General features: G+C 53.3%; 1 protein-coding gene across 4 annotated transcripts; it reads left to right on the top strand.

Moving 5' to 3' along the window:
* Positions 1 to 5,853: 5,853 nt before the first annotated feature.
* SPMAP2 (sperm microtubule associated protein 2) lies at positions 5,854 to 21,508 on the top strand. Of its 4 annotated transcripts, XM_054473587.1 has the most exons (9): positions 5,854 to 6,217; positions 7,421 to 7,543; positions 7,841 to 7,912; positions 8,319 to 8,380; positions 9,316 to 9,385; positions 10,842 to 10,959; positions 16,162 to 16,321; positions 21,106 to 21,250; positions 21,285 to 21,366. In XM_054473587.1, exons 1-9 carry the CDS (start codon positions 5,910 to 5,912, stop codon positions 21,364 to 21,366), a joined length of 1,140 nt encoding a protein of 379 aa, XP_054329562.1. In that variant the 5' UTR covers positions 5,854 to 5,909. The 4 variants fall into 4 exon arrangements, with proteins under 4 accessions (XP_054329562.1, XP_054329560.1, XP_054329563.1 ...); XM_054473585.1 differs by having other exon boundaries at positions 21,106 to 21,508; XM_054473588.1 differs by lacking the exon at positions 7,841 to 7,912 and having other exon boundaries at positions 5,860 to 6,217.
* Positions 21,509 to 26,923: the final 5,415 nt, after the last annotated feature.

The raw sequence follows: 26,923 nt of genomic DNA, 5'->3' as shown, positions 1-26,923 counted from the left end.
AATTAGCCAGGCATAGTGGCGCGCACCTGTAATCCCAGCTACTCCAGAGGCTGAAGTAGGAGAAATGCTTGAACCCGAGAGGTGGAGGTTGCGGCGAGCCGAGGTCGCACCACTGCACTCCAGCCTGGGCAATAAGAGCGAAACTCCAGCTCAAAAAAAAAAAAAAAAAGAAAGAAAGAAGTTCTGTTCTGGGTGCTGCTGGAAGTCCAGGCATGAACAAGATAGTCACAGTCTCTACCCTATTGGAGCACATACGCTAATGAGATAAAAAAGACAATAAATATGTAAAAAGGCAATACAGAGCAAGATCATGATACATGCAACTAAGCAAACAAACTCCCCATAGATTTAGGTAGAAAAATGAGGAGGCTCTACTTTAGATGAGGTGATTGGGGAAGGGTTTTTGGAGGAGGTGATATTTAAGGAGAATCTGGAAGGAGTCATGCCCCTGAATTGGGAGGGGGTTACTGGGCCCCAAACTGAGCTGGCGTGTGCAGCAGAAAGGCCTGCGTGGCTATGAGAGCAGGCGTGAGAGAGGGACAGGGGAGGGGACTAGCCTGGCGGGCCTGGGGAGGGGGCCAGGCAGCAGGGGGTCTCCATCCTGAAGTAGAAGTGCTGGGGGCCCACAGCCCCACTTGGGTGGCTCTGACCACTGGGAACAGGAGAAGGGTGTGCTTCCGTTGTGTGTTGCTGCATGACAGGCAGCACGGCCAGCAGTTGACTGCGGGCATTTGTCATTCTTCGTGATTCTGCGTTCTGTGCTAGGACGTGACCTCGCTAGGCAATAGGAACTTTCCAGCTCCATCACAATCTTACACAACTGTTGTGGACCGAAACGTGGTATGCTGCCGAAGCTGTAATAGGTGCTCAGCAGAATCAGCCATGCCTTCCCTCTGTAGGCTTAATTTGGAGTTGTTTCAAAATGAATCTGCCATTTTAGAGACTGGCAAGAGTGAATTTGACTGCGACTTCTTCCCCTTTCTCCTCTCTCTCCTCCTTCCATTTTCTTTTGCAAGGACTTTAGGGGCATAAAATTAGGTGAACCATAATTATTTCCATCCACCCATTCATTTGCCCATTCACGATTCAACCATGAGCTCATTACCCAACCGGAGAATAAGAATGTGATCAACCACTTCCTGCCACAGTCCCAGCAACAGGAACACCTCCTACATCTGCTTATCAATCACTACGGTTCTCCTCCACCTCCTACATCTGCTTATCACTAAGGTTCTGCTCCACCTCCTACATCTGCTTATCACTAAGGTTCTGCTCCACCTCCTACATCTGCTTATCACTACGGTTCTGTTCCATTTCCTACATCTGCTTATCACTAAGGTTCTGCTCCACCTCCTACATCTGCTCATCACCACGGTTCTGCTCCACCTCCTACATCTGCTCATCATCACGATTCTGCTCCACCTCCTACATCTGCTTATCACGAAGGTTCTGCTCCACCTCCTACATCTGCTCATCACTAAGGTTCTTCTCTACCTCCTACGTCTGCTTATTAATCACTACGGTTCTGTTCCACCTCCTACATCTGCTTATCACTACAGTTCTGCTCTTTTTTTTTTTTTTTTTTTTGAGAGGAGTGTCACTCTGTCACCCAGGCTGCAGTGCAGTGGCAGGATCTTGGCTCACTGCAAACTCCACCTCCTGGGTTCAAGTGATTCTCCTGCCTCAGCCTCCTAAGTAGCTGAGATTACAGATGCGCGCCACCATGCCCAGCTAAGTTTTTGTATTTTTAGTAGAGATGGGGTTCACCATGTTGGCCAGGATGGTCTCTATCTCTTGGCGTTGTGATCCGCCTGCCTTGGCCTCCCAAAGTGCTGGGATTACAGGCGTGAGTCACCACACCCGGCCAGCACTCATCTATTTTCTTATTGATATATAAGAGCTATTTACTCATGGTGGGTACTAATCAATTATAAATGTGACAAATGCTGCATTCCCATTCGTGACTTCTGTTTCCACTTTTTTGAGGAGTCCTGAACATCAGGCTTAAGTTTAATATGGCCGACTTATTGGTCATGTATGATTAGCACTCTACATGTCTTGTTAAAAAAATTACTCCCTACCTGGAGGGCAAAAGCATGGTCACATTCATTTTTTTCTGTAAGTTTTGAAGTTGTGTTTCAGCTTTCACATCCATACCCACTGAGGGCTGATGTTGTGTGTGGTATGAGGTAGGTGTGACAAGGAATAGTGATCCCCAGCGGTGTCCACATCCTCATCCCTGGAACCTGGTGTGAAAGTGATGATATGGATGGGAGTTACCCAACGCGACAGTCCAGAGACCAGGGAAAAAGCAATCGGATGCACGCGCCTGCCCAGGCCAGCGCCTGAAACAGCCTGCCGTGACCCTAAAGCCAATTTGACCTCGGAGCTGTGGAAGTGACCTCAGCGAAAAGAAGACACCTTCTGCCCCCACCTCCCTCCCAGTCAGCTCACCAGACGCCTTCTGCCCCCACCTCCCTCCCAGTCGGAGCTCACCAGACGCCTTCTGCCCCCACCTCCCTCCCAGTCAGCTCACCAGACACCTTCTGCCCCTACCTCCCTCCCAGTCAGAGTTCACCAGACGCCTTCTGCCCCCACCTCCCTCCCAGTCAGCTCACCAGCTCCCAAAACTTCCAGTTCTTGTGAGCTTTCTTTCTAAATGATTCGCAACATTGCTGCTTCTAGTAAAAGCCCCAACCTCCTGTTCCCGCTGCAGGTATACCGAAGACCTCCCGGTCTGTGTGCACACCCCAAATTGCAATTCTGTTTTGTTTTGTTTTTTTTTGTTTTTTTTTTTTTTGAGACGGAGTCTCGCTCTTTCGCCCAGGCCGGAGTGCAGTGGCGCTATCTCGGCTCACTGCAAACTCCGCCTCCCTGCAAGCTCCGCCTCCCGGGTTCATGCCATTCTCCTGCCTCAGCCTCCAGAGTAGCTGGGACTACAGGCGCCCGCCACCGCGCCCAGCTAATTTTTGTATTTTTAGTAGAGACGGGGTTTCACCATGTTAGCCAGGATGGTCTCGATCTCCTGACCTCGTGATCCACCCACCTCGGCCTCCCAGAGTGCTGGGATTACAGGCGTGAGCCACCGTGCCCGGCTGCAATTCTGTTTTTATCTATTTTCCCAAACAAAACGTCTTACGTAAAAATGTGTCTCTATGTGCTCGTTTGACACTGGGAGCACGTTATTTTATGTGGCAAAATGGACTTTGCAGGTGGGACTGGGGTTGCAGACCTGGAGGGTCAGAGCACCCGGCTTATCCAGGCTGACCTTCAATCACCTGTTTCCGTAATAACCAGGCGGGTTTCCCAGCCCTGCTCAGAGATGAGTGCCAATGGAGCATCCACGTGAGGGGGCTTGACTGGCCGTTGCTGGCTTTGAAAATGGAGCGAGGGGCCAGGACCGAGAAGAGCGGTGGCCTCTGGGTGCTGGGAAGGGCCCTCAGCTGACACACGCAGCAACACTGGGAAGGGCCCCCGGCTGACACACGCAGCAATGCTGGGAAGGGCCCCCGGCTGACACACGCAGCAATGCTGGGAAGGGCCCCCGGCTGACACACGCAGCAATGCTGGGAAGGGCCCCCGGCTGACACACGCAGCAATGCTGGGAAGGGCCCCCGGCTGACACATGCAGCAATGCTGGGAAGGGCCCCCGGCTGACACACACAGCAAGAACACAGATCTCAGTCCTATGAACACAAGGCACTGAACTCTGTGGCCACCAAATGAGCAGGAGATGGGCCTTCCCCTGAAGGCTGCAGGAGCCAGCCCTGCCCACACCGTGACTTGAGTCCAGTGAGATCCATGCTGGGCTTCTGAGCCCAGGATGGCCAGGTAATTGCTCAGTGTTGCTGGAGCCTCTGCTTGTGATATGTGTTAAGGCAGCCACAGCAGAGAGGAACACAGTAGGGACCTGGTTTATTTTCTGCCAGGCAGACGCCCCAGGTCCGGGCAGTCAGAACCCCACACATCCCACAGCCCGGTCCCCGTCCCCCTCTATTTTCTGCTCAAAGCAACATCACACGACATTCAGAAATCATGCACTTCCTTGGTTGTGAACGTCTTGCTTTTCCACAGGATTTTGAAGCAGACACGGACCCTCCAACTCTCCCCCGAGTGTGGGCAGAGTTCTGCTGTCCCTGCCTGCTCCTGAGCTCCTCTGGCTCCTGCTGTAGAGACCTCCAGCCCTGACTCCACCGAGAAGGTGCCAGGTGCAGCTCCTTCAGCCCCGTGGCCCTGGGAGCTTCCCCATGACCCTGGAGTGCTCATCTGCCTCTCCTCTCCACAACGGGCTGCCGTGAGGGCTAAACGCCCTGCAGCCTGGGTGCTGCCTGCGTGCTGCGAGCTGGAGGTTGCCAGATCCCCAACCGCGCCTCACTGGAGTAGGTTTAGGGAGCGGCCTGGGTGCTGCCTGCGTGCTGCGAGCTGGAGGTTGCCAGATCCCCAACCGCGCCTCACTGGAGTAGGTTTAGGGAGCGGCCTGGGTGCTGCGAGCTGGAGGTTGCCAGATCCTGAACCGCGCATCACTGGAGTTTAGGGAGCAGCCTCGGGGTGCGGCACCCTGCTCTGAACGAGGTCTCCTGGAAACACTGCAGTGGCCACAGGCCCTCCAGCGGCAACAATGCCTAACATCTCTTTGTGAAAGGCACCCGCAGATCTTGATCAGGTTTAACTTAAGAGAGAAAAGTAAATCATAGCGTGCAAGGTGAGGGTTTGGGAGACTTCCGGCCAAGAAAGGGGATTTTCCCATGGCCTCCTGGATGGGACCAGATCCTCCCCAGGGCCTTTCTGCCTGGAGTCCTCCGAGAGACCCCTTTCCCGACAGAGGTGATGGCGAGGCTGCGTCTGGGAGCAGAACATCAGGGAGATGGGATGGGAGCTGGAGAGGGCTTTGCGGATGGGCTGGGAGCTGGAGAGGGCTTTGTGTGTGTCGATGAACTGGGTCTCTTGCGTGCTGAGTGGTCACCATGCCCAGAGGCCGGCCCCACGCTGGTGGCAGGGGTGAGGGACAGAGCAGTCCTCAGGGTGGGCTAGCACTGGGTAGGGGTGGGGGTGGGGGTCCTAGGCCTGGGAGCCCAGAAAAGGGAAGGATGGTCAGGGACTCTCCCTGCATGGGGGACCGACAGGCTTGAGTCTTCAATGATGAGTAGAAAACCACCAAGCACAGAAGGGAGAAAGACTGGGTGGGGGCACAGAGGGGGAGAGGTGGGAGATTCAGCTCCTTTGGTGACCTACGAGAAATTCCTGAAGGCTGCAGCCTGGGGAATACTCCAGTTATAACCATTATTTTGTTGTGAGGATCGGAACAGCCTATTTTGAAGTTACTTCTCATGAGAGGTTGGGGCTGGAAGGGTCTGTATCACTTAGGGTGTAGTTTTAGCTGCTAAGAATTGGAAACCAAGCCAAAACGACTTAGTACTAAGGAAACTTACTGTTTCAAGTAACAAGAAGCCTGGACACAGAGTGGATTCCAAGGCTGCTAAGTTCAGAGGCTCGACCACCGCATCAAAGGCCCACCTTTCAGTTCATCTGCCCTCAGATGGCCGGCCTCATGGTAACAGGAAGGCTGCCTGGGCTCTGGACATTACAGACGGGCCCAACAGGGACAGGAACAGGAGACGCGGTCTCTTCCTTGTGTCTCCTTTTGAGAGAGGGAAGCCATAGCTAGATGCCCCTGCGGGTTCCCCTCAGGTCTCCTTCCTAAGCCAATCCTGGGAGGTCCTGAGTGAGCCGTGACCACCAGGACTGAGTCCTGATCCCAGCACAAGCCCAGGTGACCAGCAATGGAGACAGCGCACAGGTTAGAATGTGGACTGTGGGGAACGTGGCAGACACTCTCCTGTTGCCATGGCCACCAGACACATTTGGGTGCTGAGGGAGTGAGGCCGCGGGGGCTGGGAAGGGACTGGTGCATGGGGGACAGCAGGCGAAGGTCACTCGGGAACCAGCCCAGCTCCGAGGCTGCGGGCAGGTCGGAAAGGGAGCAGGACGGCGACCCCCGTGGCCTCCAGAGCTCTGTGTACGAGAGCCGGCGGGTCACAGACCCCGAACGCCAGGACCTGGACAATGCAGAGCTGGGACCAGAAGACCCAGAAGCGGAGCTTCCCCCCGAGGAGGTGGCCGGGGAGGAGTTCCCGGAGACCCTGGATCCCAAAGAGGCACTTTCCGAGTTGGAGAGAGTCCTGGACAAGGACTTAGAAGAGGACATTCCTGAAATCGGGTGGGCACCGGGGAACCGGCCTGACTGGGCGCGGTGGGGGGAGGGCAGCAGGCCCCTGGGCGTGTGAAAGGGTCGTTCCCGGCCACTGGCCTGGCTCGCTGCTCCTGGCCCTGCTGAGTCAGCCTAGGTGTGGGCCTGGTCAGTTGGCGGCCAGCGCCCCTCACTGGGCCCTGAGGCAGACACCAGCAGACACTCCCCTATCAGGTGGCAGGAGGTGGAGTAAACAGCGCTGAGTTTGGAGTTAGGCAGACTGAGTTCAGGTGCCCAGAGTTCAGAATTTAGCGAGTGATGGCCTCAAGTCAGACAGAGAGAACAAGAAATGGGGAAAAAAAGCCTCCCAACTCAAAAGTTGAAACCATTCTAAGCACCACACATGGCTAAAAGTTTTAAATGGTCGAGAGGAACACGTTCCGGGTGAACTAACGCTTCAGCGAATCAGCACTGGGGGCGGCGATTTTGGGCAAGTTGCCGGAGTGTCCCCAGCAAGGCGCACACTCTGCATACCTCTGGGACTCGGCTCCTGTCCTCCCTGCAGCGTGGTCCCTGCACACGCCCAACCTGCCCCCTTCTCACCGTGTCTCCGTGCCGCCCAGGGAGGTTTGCCACCCAAGAACACAGCGGCGGCCCTGTCCTCTCGGGGCTGTGCCAACCTGCAGAGAAAACAGCCGGGGTGTGGGGGATTCCGGGGAGAACGTGGCAGCCAAAGCTGCGTCAAGCGAGGACAGGGCAGATGTCCTGGCATTTGGCATCTTCACCTGCTGCCTGTTTCCCTCCCACAGTCTGTGAGCTTTCTGGGAGGCAGGAGCTGCTCTCTTTAGAGGGTGGTTGCCCCTCTGGGACCTGGCATACAGTAGGTACTTGATAAATGTCTGTGAGATGAGTAAACATTACCTTAGTACTCACCAAAACAGCCCCACCAGGTGGGAGCTGGTCTCACCTCCAATTCACAGAGGAGGAAGCTGAGGACCGGGGGAGACAGGTGACCTGGACGGGTCTTCCACCCAGCGAGCAGTGGAGCTGCGGTTGGTCCAGGCCTTCGTGGTGCCAAAGTCCTCCCTCAGAGACCCCTCGAGGGAAAGGAGAGGCGGGTGGGCAGGGTGAGTGCAGACAAAAGGCACTTGAGCAAGACCCACGCTTCTCTGGGCTCCCAAACGCATCGGGGTGGGAAAGCAGCTCCAACTTCAACGTGGAATTCTCCCAAAGCCGGCTGTCCATCAGCCAGAAGCTCCCCAGCACCACCATGGCCAAAGCAAGGAAGAGGAGGCGGCGGAGGAGGCTCATGGAGCTGGCAGAGCCCAAGATAAACTGGCAAGTCCTGAAAGACAGGTGAGGACACGCCAGACCACGGCCTCATAGCGGCAGCGCGGGGGGCTTTCTCTGCACCCTTCGCAGGCTCCTCCTGTCCCCACTGCTCGGCTCCCCTCCCCCAGCTGCTACCACATCCAACAAACTTAGGGTAGATGGGGTTGGCCAGTTAAGGAGGCGGCCGGACACCGGGAGTGGCTAGGGAACTGTGGCCCTCGGTGGCCCTCTGGGCGGTGGCCAAAGGAGAGTGAGGAGTTTGGGATCAAACGGCAGACCCAGGGCAAAAGGCAGTGGGGCTTGGACCCTGTCTCCTTGCAGGAAGGGATGCTGTGGTAAGGGCTATGCCTGGATTTCCCCATGTAAGATGACCTTACACTTCTGTCTCTGCTGGTAAGTCCAGGGCTGTCTCCGCCATCTGCCTATGCTGGGCGACACGTGTCAGGTTCCAGGGGACCCCTTCACTCCAGCCACCCTCCTCTCTCCAGGAAGGAGGATCAGGGAGGGCTCCTCAGATGTGGGGCTCTCCACCCTTGTGACCTGGGTCTGCTCCCAGGGGATGGCCCTGGGCCCTCTTCTTAGCTATGCTTCTCCCCCAGCTACCTTCTTCTCTGGACATCAGCCTTGCTCACAACAATCCACGCGTCCCACTGGCCCCCTCACTGTCCTTCTCTGGCCTATCCCTCTCCCAGCAACTCCACATCCCCCTCAGCCACCCTCCTGGCAGAGACCCAGGCTTGTTTCCGGGCAGGGCCAGGGCTCTCTGCCTCCCTTGCCCTGAGCCGCCCGCTTATTCCAGGCCCTCTGTGTACTGGACCGAGCGGTTCCTTGAGGACACCACCCTCACCATCACAGTGCCCGGTAGGTGGAGCCTGTGCCTGCTGAGACCCCTGCCCCCGGCTGCCAGCCTCCAGGGAACCTGCCCCGCCCCATCCAGATACTTCTGGCCTCCCTTGCCCCATCTCCTCGGAGCCTCTGTCCTCCCCACTGGAGTCTGTCCTCTGAGGAGCCAGAGCTGAGACTGGTCCTGGGGGTGAGGGGTGTGGGGAACACTCTCCAGGATAGGGCCAAATCAGGGCAAGAATTTACAAAAAGACCCTTTGCTTTCCCTTCCACAATGATTTCCATGCTTTTCTTGAGAGGAATTTGGTATTGAGGTATCATAAATACCTTCAAATGAGACACTTCGAGAGTTCCCCATAGAGGAGAATAAACAGTCCAGTTCTCTCCTGCGCTGTACCTGACTTTAGACCCTCACCCACAGTCATCACTAGGCCCCTGGAAACCCCAGGCTTGTACTAACTTCAGAACAAAACCCATTTTCCCAGCCTGCGGGTCACTGGATCTGTACTGAGCCCCGTTGAGGAGAATAACAATCCAGTTCTCCCCTGCGCTGTACCTGACTTTAGACCCTCACCCACAGTCATCACTAGGCCCCTGGAAACCCCAGGCTTGTACGAACTTCAGAACAAAACCCATTTTCCCAGCCTGTGGGTCGCTGGATCTGTATTGAGCCCCGTTGAGGAGCCATGGTGCTGAGCTGCTGTTCCAACCCTGCCACTCCCATCCGGTGTCCGAGAAAGGACCTTCAAGCCTCTGAGCCCACTGTCCCTAAATCAGGGACAGCAAGTCTTCTCTCTGCAGGGTGTCTGGCCCCCAGTTGTCTCTGCCCACAGTTCTTCCAATTCAGCCTCCTGCCCAAGCTCATGAAAAGCTGAATTGCACATGCAGAAGCCCCTGGGAACCGCAGGGTGTTTACACTGGGGTTCACTGACTCCGTTTCCCATTTTGCATAGCGGTGTCCCGCCGAGTGGAGGAACTGTCTCGGCCCAAGAGATTCTACCTGGAATATTACAACAACAACAGGTGGGGGAAGGAGGGCTGGGTGGGTACTCGGAGGGCGGAGTTTGGCAAAAATGCCTTTTCTCCCCTGACAGGATGCAGCGTGGGAAAGGGTCCAGGTCCCAGCCCTAGACAGTCGGTGTTCAGACGGGGCTGGCCTGCTTCCCAGCCCACATCCCCAGCAGGCTGCTTGGCTGCTTGCAACCGCATTGCCAGCTGTGGAATGCTGGTGGTGGAGGGCACCCGTGAAAGGGGATTTGCACAGTGCCTGACACAGTGCGTGCTCAGATGTTATCACCATTGTGACTGTATTTTGTTTATTCAAAAAAGGTAGAAATTGTAAGACACATTAGTATTTTATGTACAAAATTCTTTCTTACCACTTATAGCCCCTGTGCTTGTTAAAAGTGATCTTTAGTTACTTAGACACAACATATAATTACCCATCTTTATGCAGGGTATGAAGGAAAGCACAGCTGAAGGAAACAGCGGAAGTGTGTCCAACTGTTTTGAACCACTTCTGACACAGAGGCGTTGATGTGGGTGTTGCACACTCTGTTCTCACGCCTGTGTGCACTTTTTAACGCCAAATCATATTGTAACCTGAAGACAATTTAAACTTTAATTAAACTTAACTCCTGTAGAGGCAGCGGTGCAGAGCACGTGAACAGCTACATCTGAGCACACGCAGATGCAGCCAGATGTAGCCATGACACTTCCGCCATCTGGCTGGCAGCACTCGTAAGCTGCATCCCAACCTCAGACCTGTTCAATGTGGAGACCCTGCCTTAGAATCGATGAAATGCGGCTTTATTTCTGGGCAGAGGCATAGCTGAGACCTGATTTTAGAAGGCACAGCCCCGGGAGCTCAGCTGTCCTTCGCTTTCCCCAGCTTTGCATGGCAACCTCAGGACAAACACTTTCATCCCTTGGGTCCAAGTGCTCACCCCAGGCTCTTGATGATGGAAGTGTGTAGAGAAGGCCTGGGAGGAGCTGCCATCCCAGAAGGGAATGGAGAAGGCCTGGACCTGAGGGTAGACGTTGCACATTGAGCAGACACAACCCTGGGAGATGGTAGCTCTGTACTTGAGAACTCTTAGAAATTCTTTATGAATCCCTGTTTGGAGCCGCTTTCAAAACCCACCACTCTCCCAGGCTCTCTTAACCCCAGAAACAGAGGAGCTGGGAAAGACACACACACACACACCTCCCAGGCTCTCTTAACCCCAGAAACAGAGGAGCTGGGGAAGACACACACACACACACACACACACACGGAAAGACACACACACACACACAGGGAGACACACACACACACACAGGGAAAGAGACACACACACACACAGAGAAAGAGACACACACAGGGAAAGAGACACACACACACAGGGAAAGAGACACACACACAGACACGGAAAGAGACACACACACACACACCCTCTTCCCCGCCGAGCTGCTGGTCTAAAATGGGGACCTCCCCCAGGACGACTCCTGTCTGGCCCATTCCTCGGTCCTCCCTGGAATACAGAGCGTCGAGTCGCCTGAAGGAACTGGCCGCCCCGAAGATTCGTAATAACTTCTGGAGCATGCCCATGTCTGAGGTGGGTGCCCCGTGCCCCCCGCGACTCACCCCCGCCAGGCGGGCCGGGACCCGGCAGAGAAAGAGGCTTTGCCTTTGGGAGTCGGGGAGGAGGACAAGCGGCACAGGGCGGCTGCCTTTGTCTGGGAGCAGCTTTATTTTGATCCCTCGCTGTCTTCAGAGCTGCCCAGGGGTCATCCTTCCCTGCGCGTCAGCCCGGGGTGGATCCCAAAGCTTCCAGCTCACACTCAGGAATGAGAACAGTCTTATCTCAGGTGTTCAGAAAGCTCCCCTCTCTCGCCCAGCTCAGGCCGGACACCTGGCCGCCGGCAACCACTGACCTCGCTCGACGCCTGTACCTGTTGCTTTTCCGAAAGTCTGAACCCCGCAGCCTGCGGACTTGACCCGGCTTCTGCCGCCCCCGCCCTGCATCTGAGACTCTTGCGCGCGTCGGTAGTTTATTCCTTGTCATCGCCGGTTCACTTCCACAATTTGCCGATCCAGGCACCCACTGAAGGGTATTTGGGTGGCTTCCAGTTTAGGACTGTTACAATAAAACTGCTGTGAATAGGCCGGGCGCGGTGGCTACGCCTGGAATCCCAGCACTTTGGGAGGCCGAGGCGGGCGGATCACGAGGTCAGGAGATCGAGACCATCCTGGCTAACACAGTGAAACCCCGTCTCTACTAAAAATACAAAAAAAACATTAGCCGGGGGTGATGGCGGGCGCCTGTAGTCCCAGCTACTCTGGAGGCTGAGGCAGGAGAATCCCTTGAACCCGGGAGGCGGAGCTTGCAGTGAGCACAGGTCGCGCCATTGCACTCCAGCCTGGGCGACAGAGCGAGACTCCGTCTCAAACAAACAAAAAAAAACTGCTGTGAGTATCTGTATACAGCTTTTTGTGGAGGTGTAAGTTTCCATATCTCCAGGGTAATACCCAGAATTGGAATTTCTCAGTTACTGGGTATATCTAACTTTTAAGAAACTGACCAACGGTTGTCCAAAGTGACGGCGCCATCTTGCATTCTCCTGGCGGGGATTGAGCTCAGGCGCGCCCCGTCCTGGCCGCTATCTTGCATTCTCTGAGGGGTGATTGAGCTCAGTCTCTCCCCGTCCTGGCCGCCATCTTGCATTCTCCAGGTGGGGATTGAGCCCGGGCGCGCCCCATCATGGCCGCCATGTTGCATTCTCTGGACACGGATTGCGCTGAGGCACTCCCCATCCTGGCCACCATCTTGCATTCTCTGGGCTGGGAGTGGGAGCCCAGGCGCGCCATAGCCTGGACGCCATCTTGCATTCTTTGGGCGGGAAGTGGGAGCTCAGACTCTCCCGGTTGTCAGGCCTCTGAGCCCAAGCCAAGCCATCGCATCCCCTGTGACTTGCACGTATATATCCAGATGGCCTGAAGTAACTGAAGATCCACAAAAGTAAAAATAGCCTTAACTGATGACATTCCACCATTGTGATTTGTTTCTGCCCCACCCTCACTGATCAATGTACTTTGTAATCTCCCCCACCCTTAAGAAGGTTCTTTGTAATTGTCCTCACCCTTAAGAATGTATTTTGTGAGATCCACCCCTGCCGGCAAAACATTGCTCTTAACTTCACCGCCTATCCCAAAACCTATAAGAACTAATAGGTTAGTTCCACCACCCTTTGCTGAGTCTCTTTTCGGACTCAGCCTGCCTGCACCCAGGTGATTAAAAGCTTTTATTGCTCACACAAAGCCTGTTTAGTGGTCTCTTCACATGGACGTGCATGAAACCCACTCTGGCCACCATCTTGCATTCTCTGAGTGGAGAGTGGGAGCTCAGGCGCACCCCATCCTAGTCACCATCTTGCGTTCTCCGGGTGGGGAGTGGGAGCTAAGGCGCTCCCCATCGTGGCCACCATCTTGCATTCTCCGGGTGGGGAGTGGGAAGTCAGGCGCCCCATCCTGGACGCCATCTTGCGTTCTCCAGGCGGGGAGAAGGAGCTCAGGCTTTTCTCCATCTTGGCTGCCATCTTGCATTCTCCAGGTGGGTAATGAGCTGAGGCGATCCCCTTCCTGGTTTCCATCTTGCATTCCGTGGGAGGGGAGTGAGCTCTGCCGTGCCCCATCATGGCCGCCATCTTGCATTCTCCAGGCCGGGAGAGAGAGCTCAGGTGCGCCCCATCCTGGCTGCCATCTTGCATTCTCCGAGCAGGGAGTGGAAGCTCAGGTCTTCCCTATCCTGGCCACCATCTTGTGTTCTCCAAGCTGGGAATGAGCTGAGGCACGCCCCATCCTGGCCGCCATCTTGCATTCTTCAGGTGGGGGAGTGGGAGCTCAGGCGCTTCCCATCCTGGCCACCATCTTGCGTTCTCCGGGTGGGGAGTGGGAAGTTAGGCGCCCCATCGTGGCCACCATCTTGCGTTCTCCGGTCGGGGAGAGGGAGCTCAGGCTCTCCACATCTTGGCCGCCATCTTGCATTCTCCAAGTGGGGAATGAGCTGAGGCGATCCCCTTCCTGGTTGCCATCTTGCATTCTCTGGGAGGGGAGTGAGCTCTGGCGTGCCCCATCCTGGCCGCCATCTTGCATTCTGCGAGCAGGGAGTGGAAGCTCAGGCCCTCCCCATCCTGGCCGCCATCTTGTGTTCTCCAAGCGGGGAATGAGCTGAGGTGCCCCCATCGTGGCCACCATCTTGTGTTCTTCAGGCGGGGAGTGCACTGAGGCGCTTCCCATCCTGGCCGCCATCTTGCATTCTCCGAGCGGGGAGTGGAAGACCAGGCGCGCCCTAGCTTGGCCGCCATCTTGCATTCTCCCAGTGGGAAGAGTGAGCTGAGGCGCTTCCCATCCTGGCCGCCATCTTGCATTCTCCGAGCGGGGAGTGGAAGCCCAGGCGCGCCCTAGCTTGGCCGCCATCTTGCATTCTCCCAGTGGGAAGAGTGAGCTGAGGCGCTTCCCATCCTGGCCGCCATCTTGCATTTTCCGAGCGGGGAGTGGAAGCCCAGGCGCGCCCTAGCTTGGCCGCCATCTTGCATTCTCCGAGCGGGGAGTGGAAGACCAGGCGCGCCCTAGCTTGGCCGCCATCTTGCATTCTCCCAGTGGGAAGAGTGAGCTGAGGCGCTTCCCATCCTGGCCGCCATCTTGCATTTTCCGAGCGGGGAGTGGAAGCTCAGGCGCTCCCCATTGGGGCCAGCACTCGGTGGTGGTGCCCGCTTGCTTGTTTGTTGGTTTGTTCATCTGATTTTTCCTAAACGTTTTGGCCGTTTTTCGCGTGGCATTAACTTCTATTTCCCTCACTGTGTGTGGTCACATCTGTGGTGGTTTCTCAGACCCCCCTTGGGAAGTTTAAAGTGACACCGTCACTCCCATAAAACCTCAATAGGAATTTCTAACAGACAAAGACATTTTAAAACACGATCCCAGTAACACTGATCACACTAAAAAGTGAACAGTGGTTCCGTGATACCAACATGTGCAGTCCATGTTCCCTTTCCCACTTGTGTGGAGAACGGCTTTCTGCGGTTGGTTTGGATGAATCAGGGCCTGCCCCCCCAGGACTGGGGCTCCTTGAAAGCAGGACTGAAATGGAGTCGCTGCACCTCAGCAGCCCGGCCTGAGCTGTGTGCATGGAGGCCTCAGGGCTGGGGGGAAGAGAAGAGGCCGGAGGGAGGCGGGGAAAGAGAAGACGGATCACTGAGTGGGAGCTTAAATTGTAAACACCGCGATATCTTTGCTGAGAGATGTGTCTGTGATTTTTATGGGGGAGCAATTTCAAGAAGAAAGGGACTGAAATTTCACAGTGACCTTTGGGGATGGTTTCATTTCATCCTCTGCCTCCACGCAGGCTCCAGACAGAGTTAGGACCAGCCAACAATCACAGACTCTCAGGTAAGGCTCCAAGAATGGATGGACAGGAGCATCTAGTTAGGCGTGGGTCGGACACCTCCACTTCCCTTTTAAGGAAGAAAACATTTCAGCGGCTGCCCTCCTTCCTTCCCTCCCTCCCTCCCCAGAGGCATCAGGAATGGCCAGTTCCTCTTACAGCAAAGCATAAGTGGGAGACGTGTGAAGCGGTCCTTTGCCTACTCCTTAGTTATTTTGCAGGCGGACTCCTACACACGTGTACGGGAGCCAGCCTGGTGAAGGGGAACAGAATGCCTATGAGGCGAGCGGAGGGAAGCCAGCTCCAGTTTAAGGGTGTCCGAGTGCCGCCCAGTACTAAGTCTCTGTGTAGGCTGGTGCAAAGTATCAAAGAACACACTTTCAGTGGACTATGGGTTTTCTGGAAAATGCCAAGAATGTGTGTGTAGATGGGGTCTTGCTATGTTGCCCAGGCTGGTCTTGAACTCACATGATCCTACCACCTCGACCCCCCAAAGCACTGCCACTGTGCCAGCCACTGCTGAGAATTGATTTGGGGAGCAAGAATGCCAAGTTTCTGGGTGAGACATCTGCAAGGTCTCCCACCTCGGCTAGCACTGCCCCACTGCCATCGTTTTCATAACCTGTCCCCTAGGTCGTGTTTCGTGGTGTTCGTGAACATAAATGACTTCTTTCTTGCTTTCCCTCATCACTGTTTTCTAGAGCAATTTGTGCCGATTTATGGAGAAAAAAATGGTCTAACTGCTGGGTTGCCCTCTCTTGAGAATATGCTGCAGTCAGCTTGTGCAGCCCCCAGCGGCCGGGCGCCCGGCTCCTTCGGGGGTGTGTGCGTGGTAACTAAGCTGCAGGGAACATCCCTGCACCCACTTCCTCGGGTCAGGTGCAGGAGTCCCTGTATGTGGCAGTTACCAAGCCTGCGCGTGTTCATCTGAACCTAGTGGACGAATTGCTCCCTGAACTGCCTGTACTAATTTACTCTCCTTCCAGTCATGCATGAGAGTCTCTCACCAGGGCTTGATAATGTCAGACTTTTTCATCGTTGCCAAATTTGTGAGCATGGAGTGATAGTTTGTTGGTTTAATTTACATTTGCCAACAATTGTTGATATTACATTGGTCAAAAGACAGGATTATTGACCATTTAGGGTTCGTCTCTTGTATCATTTGCTCCGCCCTTTTGGGGTTTTTTTGGTTGTTGATTTGGAGGAGCTCTTTATACATGATAGTTACTAATCCTTTCATGAATACATTGCAAACCAACTTCTTCCCAGTCTGTCTTGTGTCTTTTAGTGTTGCTCCTGGAGTCCTTTTGCTCCAGGGCCCACGAGGCATCATGGACTGTTTCACGTAATCTTTCTCTCTATTTCTCTTTCCAGGTGTCCCAGGTATCCAGGGCAGCCCAAATGGCAGTCCCCAGCTCACGGATCCTCCAGTTGTCAAAGCCGAAGGCCCCAGCCACCCTGTTGGAAGAGTGGGACCCCATGCCAAAACCCAAGCCACATGTGTCAGACTATAACCGCCTCCTTCACTTGGCCAGTAAGTAGGTGCCTCAGGCTAGGCGTTTCCTGATGTCCTGTCCAAATCCCAGGGGACACCTTATACCTCTGCCTAGAGCGGGCAGAGGGAAACTCTTCCCCATGAAAGAGAAGCAGAAATCACAGGGACGTGTGGTCCGGAAGCAGAGGGTGTTGTTTGAGAGGGTTTTCTAGCAGGAAAAAAAGGTGTAGAAGAGAAAATCAGGGTGCAGAGCAGGGGCCAGAGAGCCACGCTAAGGAACAAAGGCAGCTTTAAAATGGGTGTTGGCCTGACTCCATTCCTGTCCTTTAAAACAAATTGAATAACCACTTTCCTCAACGACAGGGGTAATGTGTGCGAACTACCAGAGAAGTTGCTTGGCCATTTAGGTTTACTCTTCTATATCGTTTCCCCAGGTTCCTGCTGCCTGGTGTTTTGGGGTTGTAGATTGGGAGCAGCTCTTTATGTAAGATGGTTATTAATCCCTTGTTGAACACATTGCACGATAACTTCTTCCCAGTCTGTGTCTTGTCTTTTAACTTCGCTTATGGGGCCTTTTCTTTGTTTATTCATTCATTCTTTCATGCATTCCCTTGATATTTGTGAAATGATGAGTGAAATGAATGGAAAGAGATGAGTGCTGATGCAGCACTGCCTTACACTGTCCTGCACACACTCGTGCTCACCACACACACACACGGTGAGTATAAACATCGATACACTGGTACACGCACGCACTCACGCTCACCACAAACACAGTGAATATAAACATTGATACACTGGTACATGCACACTCGCGCTTACCACACACACGGTGAGTATAAACGTCGATACACTGGTACATGCACGCACTCACGCTCACCACATACACGGTGAATATAAACATTGATACACTGGTACGTGCACACACTCGCCCTTACCACACACACACAGTGAGTATAAACATCCATACACTGGTACATGCACGTACTCATGCTCACCACAAACACGGTGAGTATAAACATCGATACACTGGTACACTCACCCACTCACGCTCACCACACACACGGTGAATATAAACATCCACACACTGGTACATGCACGCACACACTCATGCTCACCACACACACACGTGGTGAGTATAAACATCCATACACTGGTACACGCACGCATGTATACATCCATCCATGTTTCAAATGTACATACAAATATATATCCGTGTGTGCATGTGTTTGTGCGTGTGCATGCGTGTGTGAGAGAATGACGGAGGGTTGAGGCTTCCACCCACTCATAGTTGGGACCACCTTTTTTTTTGAGACAGAGTCTTGCTCTGTCGCCCAGGCTGGAGTGCAGTGGCGAGATCTTGGCTCACTGCAACCTCTACCTCCCGGGTTCAAGCAATTCTCCTGCTCCAGCCTCCCAAGTAGCTGGGACTACAGGAGCCTGCCATCACTCCTGGCTAGTATTTGTATTTTTAGTAGAGACAGGGTTTCACCATGTTGGCCAGACTGATCTTGAATTCCTGACCTCATGATCCACCCACCTCGGCCTCCCAAAATGCTGGGATTACAGGCATGAGCCACCACTCCTGGCCAGGAAGCAGCATTTTTAAAACGTGAAGCAGACGAGCAAATGAAGTGCACTGAACTATGTGGGGTTAGAGGGAGAGTGTGGCTGTTTCTCTGTGTGTGCTCACGCTTCCTATGTGGTGGGGGTAGAGCGAGTGTGTGGCTGTTTCTCTGTGTGTGCTCACACTTGTTATGTGGTGGGAATAAGAGCGAGTGTGTGGCTGTGCTGTTTCTCTGTGTGTGCTCACACTTGCTATGTGGGCTCAGTTGCTGCTGCTAGGGAATGCTGGAAACTCAACAGAGTTTCAAAGCCCAGATGCCTACTAAATTCTCACAGAGGAGTTCAAAGGAGGCTAGGTTCTGGGCACGGTTCTTCCAGCCCCCTTAGGGTCACCAAGTCCCCACTGCTTGGCCCCCTTACCCTGCACAAGGGCATCTGCCAGGCAGAGCTCGCATCCACCCAGAAGGTGCAGAAGAGACAATTAGCGTGCGGAGCAGGGGCCAGAGAAGCACTCACACCTGCACCAGTGTATGGATGTTTATATTCACGACGTGTGTGTGTGGTGAGCGCGGGTGCATGCAGGATGGTCTAAGGCAGTGCTGCATCTGCAGTTTCCATTCAGATGGCCTTGCCCAGCCATGTGCCACGTGGGGTTCTGCCTGTCTAGTGGAAGAGACTCCACGCTCTTTTCCCCAGGAGCCTCTTCACAGAGCCAGGGCTGGTCTGCCAAGAAGTGGGTAGCCCTTATTCATTTGCACAGAGGTTCCACGCAAAGAGGGATTTGGAAAGAAGGTGGGAGCTTACCCAGAAATCAAAGGCCCTGAAGCCCTGAGAGACAAGGTAGAGGACAGCCCCGGCTGCTATGCCAGACGTGGTGGCCACCTTTCTTCCTAGTCTCCAAGCAGTCTGCTGCAGCTCCCTGCTATAAAGGAAGGGGTGGGGGAGAGATGGTGAGAAGGGGTACCAGGAGGAGGGGGCCACGCGTGCCTGAGGGACAGCCACCAGGGAGCAAGACATGACACCAGCCAGGGGGAGGAGATGCCTCCTGCCCCGACCCACTTACCACCATGACATGAGCAGCTGGAGAAGGGGGTGAACCAGGGTCACCTGGGTTGGCAGCAGAGTGAGGAGACTTGAGCTGTCTTGGCTGTGGCCCTCTGAGTCCCCCTTTCAGGTACCTGTGGCCATTTTTTTTTTTTTTTAGAGATAGGGTCTTGCTGTGTTGCTCAGTCTGGCCTCAAAACTCTAGGGCTCAGGTGATCCTCCTGCCTCTGCCTCCAAAAGTGCTGGAATGACAGGCATGTGCCATTGAGCCTGGCTGCCAGTGGCCATTTGAAATATTTTTTCTTTTCTTTTTTTTTTTTGAGACAGAGTCTCGCTCTGTCACCCAGGCTGGAGTGCACTGGTGCGATCTCAGCTCACTGCAAGCTCCGCCTCCCGGGTTCACGCCATTCTCCTGCCTCAGCCTCCTGAGTAGCTGGGACTACAGGCAGCCGCCACCAGGCCCGGCTAATTTTTTTTGTATTTTTAGTAGAGACGGGGTTTCACCGTGTTAGCCAGGATGGTCTTGATCTCCCGACCTCGTGATCTGCCCGCTTTGGCCTCCCAAAGTGCTGGGATTACAGGCATGAGTCACCGCGCCCGGCCGAAATATTTTTTCTTTATAATTCACCCTGTTTTTAAGTGTAGATTTCATAGCTCGATGTGGCAGTGCATGACTGTAACCCCAGCTACTTGGGAGGCTGAGGTGGGAGGATTGCTGGAACCCAGAAGTTCAAGTCAGGTGGAGGCTGCAGTGAGCTATGATTGTGCTCCAGCCTGGGAAACACAGCAAGACCCTGCCTCAAAATAAAATAAAATGGGGCCGGGCGCAGTGGCTCACGCCTGTAATCCCAGTACTTTGGGAGGCCGAGGCAGGCAGATTGCCTGAAGTCAGGAGTTCGAGACCAGCCTGGCCAACATGGGGAAACCCTGTCTCTACTAAAAATACAAAAAATTAGCCAGGCGTGGTGGCAGGCGCCTGTAGCCCCAGCTACTCGGGAGGCTGAGGCAGGAGAATCGCTTGAACCCGGGGAGCGGAGGTTACAGTGAGCCAAGGTCATGCCACTGCACTCCAGCCTGGGCGACAGACTTTGTCTCAAAATAAAATAAAATAATAAAGTAAAATAAAATGATAAAATGAAATAAAATAAAAAATAGGCCAGGCACAGTGGCTCACGCCTGTAATCCCAGCCCTTTGGGAGGCTGAGGCGGGCGGATTGCCTGAGGTCAGGAGTTCAAGACCAACCTGGCCAACATGGTGAAACCCCGTCTCTACTAAAAATAGAAAGATTAGCTGGCTGTGGTGGTGCACATCTGTAGTCCCAGCTACTCAGGAGGCTGAGGCAGGAGAATTGCTTGAATCTGGGAGGCGGAGGTTGCAGTGAGCTGAGATCATGCCATTGCACTCCAGCCTGGGCGACAGAACAAGACTCTGTCTCAAAATAAATAAATAAATAAATAAAAATAAAAAATATGTTTCAGTGGCTTTTAGTACAGTCACAGGGTTATGCAACCACCACCACAGTCAATTTCAGAACCTTTTTATGCCTTCAGAGGGTAGCCCTGTCCCCATCAGCTGTCACTTCCCATTCCCATCTCCCAGCCCCTGGCACCCACACGTTCACTTCCAGACTCTGGATTGGCCTGTCCTGGACATTCGTATAAATGGAGTCACACACTGTGTGTCCTTTCGTGTCTCTGGCCTCTTGCAGAACGTGCTGTCCTCAAGGCTCAGCCACGCTGTAGCCGGTGCTAGAGCCTCGTTCCTTTTCTTGGCTGAGTCGTATTCCACTCTCTGAGTGGACTACATTTTCATTCTCCATTTCTCTGCTGATGAGCAGGCCATTTGAATGTGGGAGCTTTTTTTTTTTTTTTTAGATGGAGTCTTGCTCTGTTGCCCAGGCTGGAGTGCAGTGGCACGATCTGGGCTCACTGCAACTTCTGCCTCCCAAGTTCAAGCCATCCTCATGCTTCAACCTCCCGAGTAGCTGGGACTACAGAGACGCACCACCACGCTCGGCTAATTTTTGTATTTTTAGTAGAGACGAGGTTTCATCATGTTGGCCAGGCTGGTCTCTAACTCCTGACCTCAGGTGATCTGCCTGCCTCAGCCTTCCACAGTGCTGGGATTCCAGGTGTGAGCTCCCATGCCCAGCCTGAATGTGGAGCTTTGAGGTTTGAGCTTCAGTGCTGTCCTCCTCTTCTGCCCCCACTAGGGCCCAAAGCTCAGTCGGACAAGTGCGTTCCTGACCGAGATCCTCGCTGGGAGGTGCTGGATGTCACCAAGAAGGTGGTGGCCAGCCCCCGGATCATCTCCCTGGCCAAGCCCAAAGTGCGGAAGGGCCTCAACGAGGGATACAACCCCTATTACATCTCCCCGGCGTCCCTGGTGGCCCAGGCGTCCCCGCGCCTCTATGAGCTTGCCACCCCCAAAAGCATCACCAGAAAAGTGTGATCAGCCCAGGCCTGGCCTCTAAGACCTCCGCTCCCAGTAAACACCCTCAGGCACCCTAACCCTGTGTGTGTGATTATTCTCAGCTTTTTGGCCTGGAGAAGGGAGGGCGGGCTGGAAGGCCAAAAGAAGGATGAGGAGGACAATAATATTTATTTTTGCATCCAACCTGCGACTTGTCCAACTGTTTATTTTCTGAGTCACTTTCATTGACCATCTCGAGCGCCTTCTGAATCTCTTCAGTCCAGACTTGTTCGTCCACTCTTCCTGAGGGCCCACAGGACCGTCGGAGTCGGAACGACAGCCACAGTCAAAGCAGCCGACGTTCCTCCTGAGGGCCCACGGGACCGTCAGAGTCGGAACGACAGCCACAGTCAAAGCAGCCGACGTTCCTCCTGAGGGCCCACGGGACCGTCAGAGTCGGAACGACAGCCACAGTCAAAGCAGCCGACGTTCCTCCTGAGGGCCCACGGGACCGTCGGAGTCGGAACGACAGCCACAGTCAAAGCAGCTGACGCTCCTCCTGAGGGCCCACGGGACCGTCGGAGTCGGAACGACAGCCACAGTCAAACCAGCTGACGCTCCTCCTGAGGGCCCACGGGACCATCAGAGTCGGAACGACAGCCACAGTCAAAGCAGTTGACACCTGTTGCACAACTTATGGATCTTTAGAGTGACCTAATGATGGAGGGATTATCATTGTCCTCATTCCACAGACGTGGAGATTGAGGCTCAGATAGGTTAGGAAAAGACCCCCAGTCCCTGCTATGGCCTGAACTACTGTGTCTCCCCCAAATTCATATGTTGTAATTCCCACCCCTCAAGGTGATGGTATTAGGAAGTGAGGCCTTGGGGAGGCGATGAGGTTATGGAGCAGAGCTGTCATGCATGGGATTGGTGTCCTTATAAAAGAGGACCAAGAGATACCTGTGGCCCCTGTCTGCCATGTGAGGACACTGAGAAGCAGGTGGTGTGCAACCAGGAGGACCCCCGTCACCAGCACCTGATCATGCTGGCACCCTGATCTCAGACTTGCAGCCTCCAGGACTGTGGGAAATAACCTTCTATTGTTTCTAACCCACCAGTCTATGGTACTTTGTTACAGCAGGGCAAATGGACAAAGACAGTTCCCATATTAGCATCTGGTCACTGCTGTAACAAACGCCCACAAATGGGGTGACTTAAAACACTACACATTTGGGCCGGGCACAGTGGCTCACGCCTGTAATCCCAGCACTTTGGGAGGCTGAGGCGGGCGGATCACTTGAGGTCAGGAGTTCGAGACCTGGCCAACATGGCAAAACCCCATCTCTACTAAAAATGCAAAAATTAATTGGGTGTGGTGGCGCATGCATGTAATCCCAGCTACTCAGGAGGCTGAGACAGGAGACACTCCTGAACCTGGGAGGTTGAGGCTGCAGTGAGCCGAGATCGCCCCACTACACTCTAGCCTGGGCGACAGAGAGAGACTGTAAGACTCTGTCTCAAAAACAACAACAACAACAACAAAAAGCACATTCTCTTATCCTTCTGGAGGCTGGAGTCCAAAGTCGATCTCACTTGGGCTAAAGTCCAAGTATCAGCAGGGCTGCTTCTTCCAGAGGCCCCAGGGGAGAGTCCGTTTCCCACCTTTTCTGGCATCTGGAGGCACTTGCATCCCTGGTGTCGGGTTGCGAGCTGAGGTCTTTCATCTTCAAATCCAGCAGCACAGCCTCTTCTCTCTGACTCTCACCCTCCTGCCTCCTCTCTTGAGGACACTGTAATGACCTTGGGCCACCTGGGTCATCAGGATAATCTCTCATCTCAGCATCCTTAATCCCATCCGCAAATCTCTTGTCATTTAAGGTGACCCATTCACAGGCCTGGGAACGTCCTTGATCATTTAAGGTGACCCATTCACAGGCCTGGGGACGGGGCTGGGAACGTCCTTGAGGTGCTATTCTGCCTCACTCTCAATTTCTCTGTAGCCTTCCTTGGCACTCTCAATTTCTCTGTAGCCTGGAAGTGGGTGACATGCTGAATGGGAGAGATCTTCAGGAAGTACAATGTCAGAACTGGGTGAAATAAAATGATCAGGGCGGGCCGCGGTGGCTCACGCCTGTAATATCAGCATTTTGGGAGGCCAAGGTGGGGGATCACTGGAGGTCAGGAGTACCAGACCAGCCTGGCCAACATGGCGAAACCCCGTCTCTACTAAAAATATAAAAATTAGCCAGGCGTGGTGGTGGACACCTGTAGTCCCAGCTGCTTGGGAGGCTGAGGTAGGATAATCACTTGAACTCAGGAGGCGGAGGTTGCAGTGAGCCAAGATCATACCACTGCACTCCAGCCGGGGTGACAGACCGAGACTTTGTCTCAAAATAAATAAAAAAAAAAAAATCAGACTGTGGCATTTGTGAAAGAAGCAGAGAGTACCCTGTTCCTCATGGGGAGGTATCACCGTTTACCAAGATAGGGAACATTGGGAGAGGAACTTTCTTTTAAACATGAGAGTGGGTAATGAATTCTGGGATTGAAACTGTACAGTTTCAAGGTGCTTCGATTTTTTTTTTTTTTTTTTTTGAGACAGAGTCTCGCTTTGTTGCCCAGGATGGAGTGCAGTGGTGTGGTCTCAGCTCACTGCAGCCTCTGACTTCCAGGTTCCAGTGATTCTCCTGCCTCAGCCACCAGGGTAGCTGGGATTAGAGTCATGCACCACCATGTCTGGCTAATTTTTGTATTTTTAGTAGAGACGGGGTTTCACCATGTGAACCCCAGGCCAGGCTGGTCTCGAACTCCTGACCTCAGGTGATCTGGTCACCTCGGCCTCTCAAAGTGCTAGGATTACAGGCGTGAGCCACCATGCCTGGCCGGTGCTTTGCTATTTCCAAGAGAAAATATACACCTACATCTGTACCTGCAAATACATCTGTGCCTGCACCTACACCTCTGCCTGTACTTACACCTGCACCTAATCCTACAATGCACCTACACCTTTGCCTACATCTAAACCTGTGCTATACCTACACCTCTGCCTATACCTACAACTGTGCTACACCTAAACCTGTGCTTATACCTAAACCTGTGCCTACACCTAAAACTGCCTGCACCTAAACCTGCACCTACACGATTTCTGCAACATTCTCTCCATTAGAGCCAAGGATAGGTGATGCCCACCAAAACCAGCGGGGCGCGGTGGCTCACACCTGTAATCCCAGCACGTTGGGAGGCCGAGGTGGGTGGATCATGAGGTGGGTGGATCATGAGGTGAGGAGTTCAAGACCAGCCTGGCCAACATGGTGAAAACCTGTCTCTGCTAAAAATACAAAAAATTCACCAAGCATGGTGGCAGATGCCTGTAGTCCCAGCTACTCGGGAGGCTGAGGCAGGAGAATCACTTGAACCCGGGAGGCGGAGCTTGCGGTGAGCGGAGATTGTGCCACTGCACTCCAACCTGGCGACAGAGCGAGACTCCATCTCAAAAAAAATAAAATAAAAACAAAATAACCTATATATTCTTTAAAACTCATCATTGCTGGGCCGGGCATGGTGGCTCATACCTGTAATCCCAGCACTTTGGGAGGCTGAGGCGGGCAGATTACTTGAGGTTAGGAGTTCAGGAACAGCCTGGGCAACATGGTGAAACCCCGTCTCTACTAAAAATACAAAACAAATTAGCTGAGCGTGGTGGCGCATGCCTATAACCCCAACTACTCGGGAGGCTGAGGCACGAGAATCGCTTGAGCCTGGGAGGCAGAGGTTGCAGTGAGCTGAGATAGCACCCCTGCACTCCAACCTGGGTGATGGAGTGAGATTCTGTCTCAAAAATAAATAAATAAAAATTAAAATTAAAAATAAATCAAATTAAATCAAAGGGCTAGGCATAGTGGCTCGCGCCCGTAATCCCAGCACTTTGGGAGGCCGAGGTGGATGGATCACCTGAGGCCAGGAGTTCAAGACCAGCCTGGGCAACATGATAAAACCCCATCTCTACTAAAAATACAAGAATTAGCCGGGCATGGTGGCGGGTGCCTGTAATCCCAGCTACTCGGGAGGCTGAGGCAGGAGAATCGCTTGAGCCCAGGAGGCAGAGGTTGCAGAGAGCCGAGATTGAGCCATTGCACTTCAGCCTGGGTGACAGAGCGAGACTCCATTTCAAAAAAAAAAAAGAAAGAACTGTGTTGAATTTCATTTCATGGTTTCTTTTCAATAGACCAACTTGCTCCTGCTTTTTCACTACGGGCACTGCAGCTTCAAACGATGCTTCTATACTTTTGGTCTCTTCTTGACTTTTGGCAACAAAATTAGTCAGCTTTGTACTGGAAAACATTGCTTTGCTCTTGTTTAGGAAAAAAACAAATAAATTAACCAAAGAATTAAATGTGTGCTCTCTCTCAGTGGACAGATAGATAGATACAGATCTACAGAGACAGTGACAGCTGCTATGAAAAATGAGGCAGCCAGAATGTCCACCAATAGGGGAGCAAGTAAACGCAGCGGTGTAGTCCTACAGGGGCATCACGATCCAAAAGAAGTTACGGGAATGAGAAATGGAGATGCCCACACCTACCTGTGAAGAAACGTGATGACATCTGTGACCTTGAACTGATAAGAAAACAAATTAATGATAAAGGGAAGTTTACTAAGGGTATCAGAAATGCTGGGAAAGGGTGTCTATGGGCTCAGATCTCAGAAAAAGCTGGTAGGGCAGTTTTCCAAAATACATACATTGTCTGGGGGCAACACCTATAATTCTTTCTCAGAATATTAGGAGCAGGTGGCTGGGCACAGTGTCTCATGCGTGTAATCCCAGCACTTTGGGAAGCCGAGGCGGGTGAATCACCTGAGGTCGGAGTTTGAGACCAGCCTGACCAACATGGAGAAACCCCATCTCTACTAAAAATACAAAATTAGCCGGGCGTGGTGGTGCATGCCTGTGATCCCAGCTACTCGGGAGGGTGAGGCAGGAGAACTGCTTGAACCTGGGAGGCAGAGGTTGTGGTGAGCCAAGATCTTATTGCCCAATAAGAGTGAAACTCCGTCTCAAAATAATAATAATAATATTAGGAACAGGCTGGCAGTAGGAGTTTCTATAGATTCAGTTTGGCATGAAACTTCAGGAAGAAGGGAATGCAGGCTGAATGAGTAACTGCCATGGGAAATCATATTTGCAGGAGGAAGGAATCTTCCCGTAAACTGGGTGCTGGCGTGGGGTTGCCTTCTGAACAACTCTGCTGTGCCAGTCTTGCTGAGTCAGAGAACAACAAAGGCTAAAATAACTCACTGTCACACAGACTGTGTCACAGAAGGATTCCTACTAACAGGAGCAGAGTCCTGGCTTGATCATCATATAACCTCCTAATAAAGGCTGGTTTAGGGAGATCACCCTTATTCAAAGATAAGAAAGTAAAGGATGGCATTAAGGCCAGGCGCGGTGGCTCATGCTTGTAATCTTGAGGTCGGGAGTTCAAGATCAGCCTGACCAACATGGAGAAACCCTCGTCTCTACAAAAATACAAAAAATAGCCAGGTGTGGTGGCGCATGCCTGTAATCCCAGCTACTTGGGAGGCTAAGGCAGGAGAATTGCTTGAACCTGGGAGGC

This window comes from Pongo pygmaeus, chromosome 20 (assembly GCF_028885625.2).
Source record: "Pongo pygmaeus isolate AG05252 chromosome 20, NHGRI_mPonPyg2-v2.0_pri, whole genome shotgun sequence".
Lineage (NCBI taxonomy): Eukaryota > Metazoa > Chordata > Mammalia > Primates > Hominidae > Pongo > Pongo pygmaeus.
Note: the sequence above shows the minus strand (reverse complement) of the source record. Positions and strands in the feature narration are given on the sequence as shown.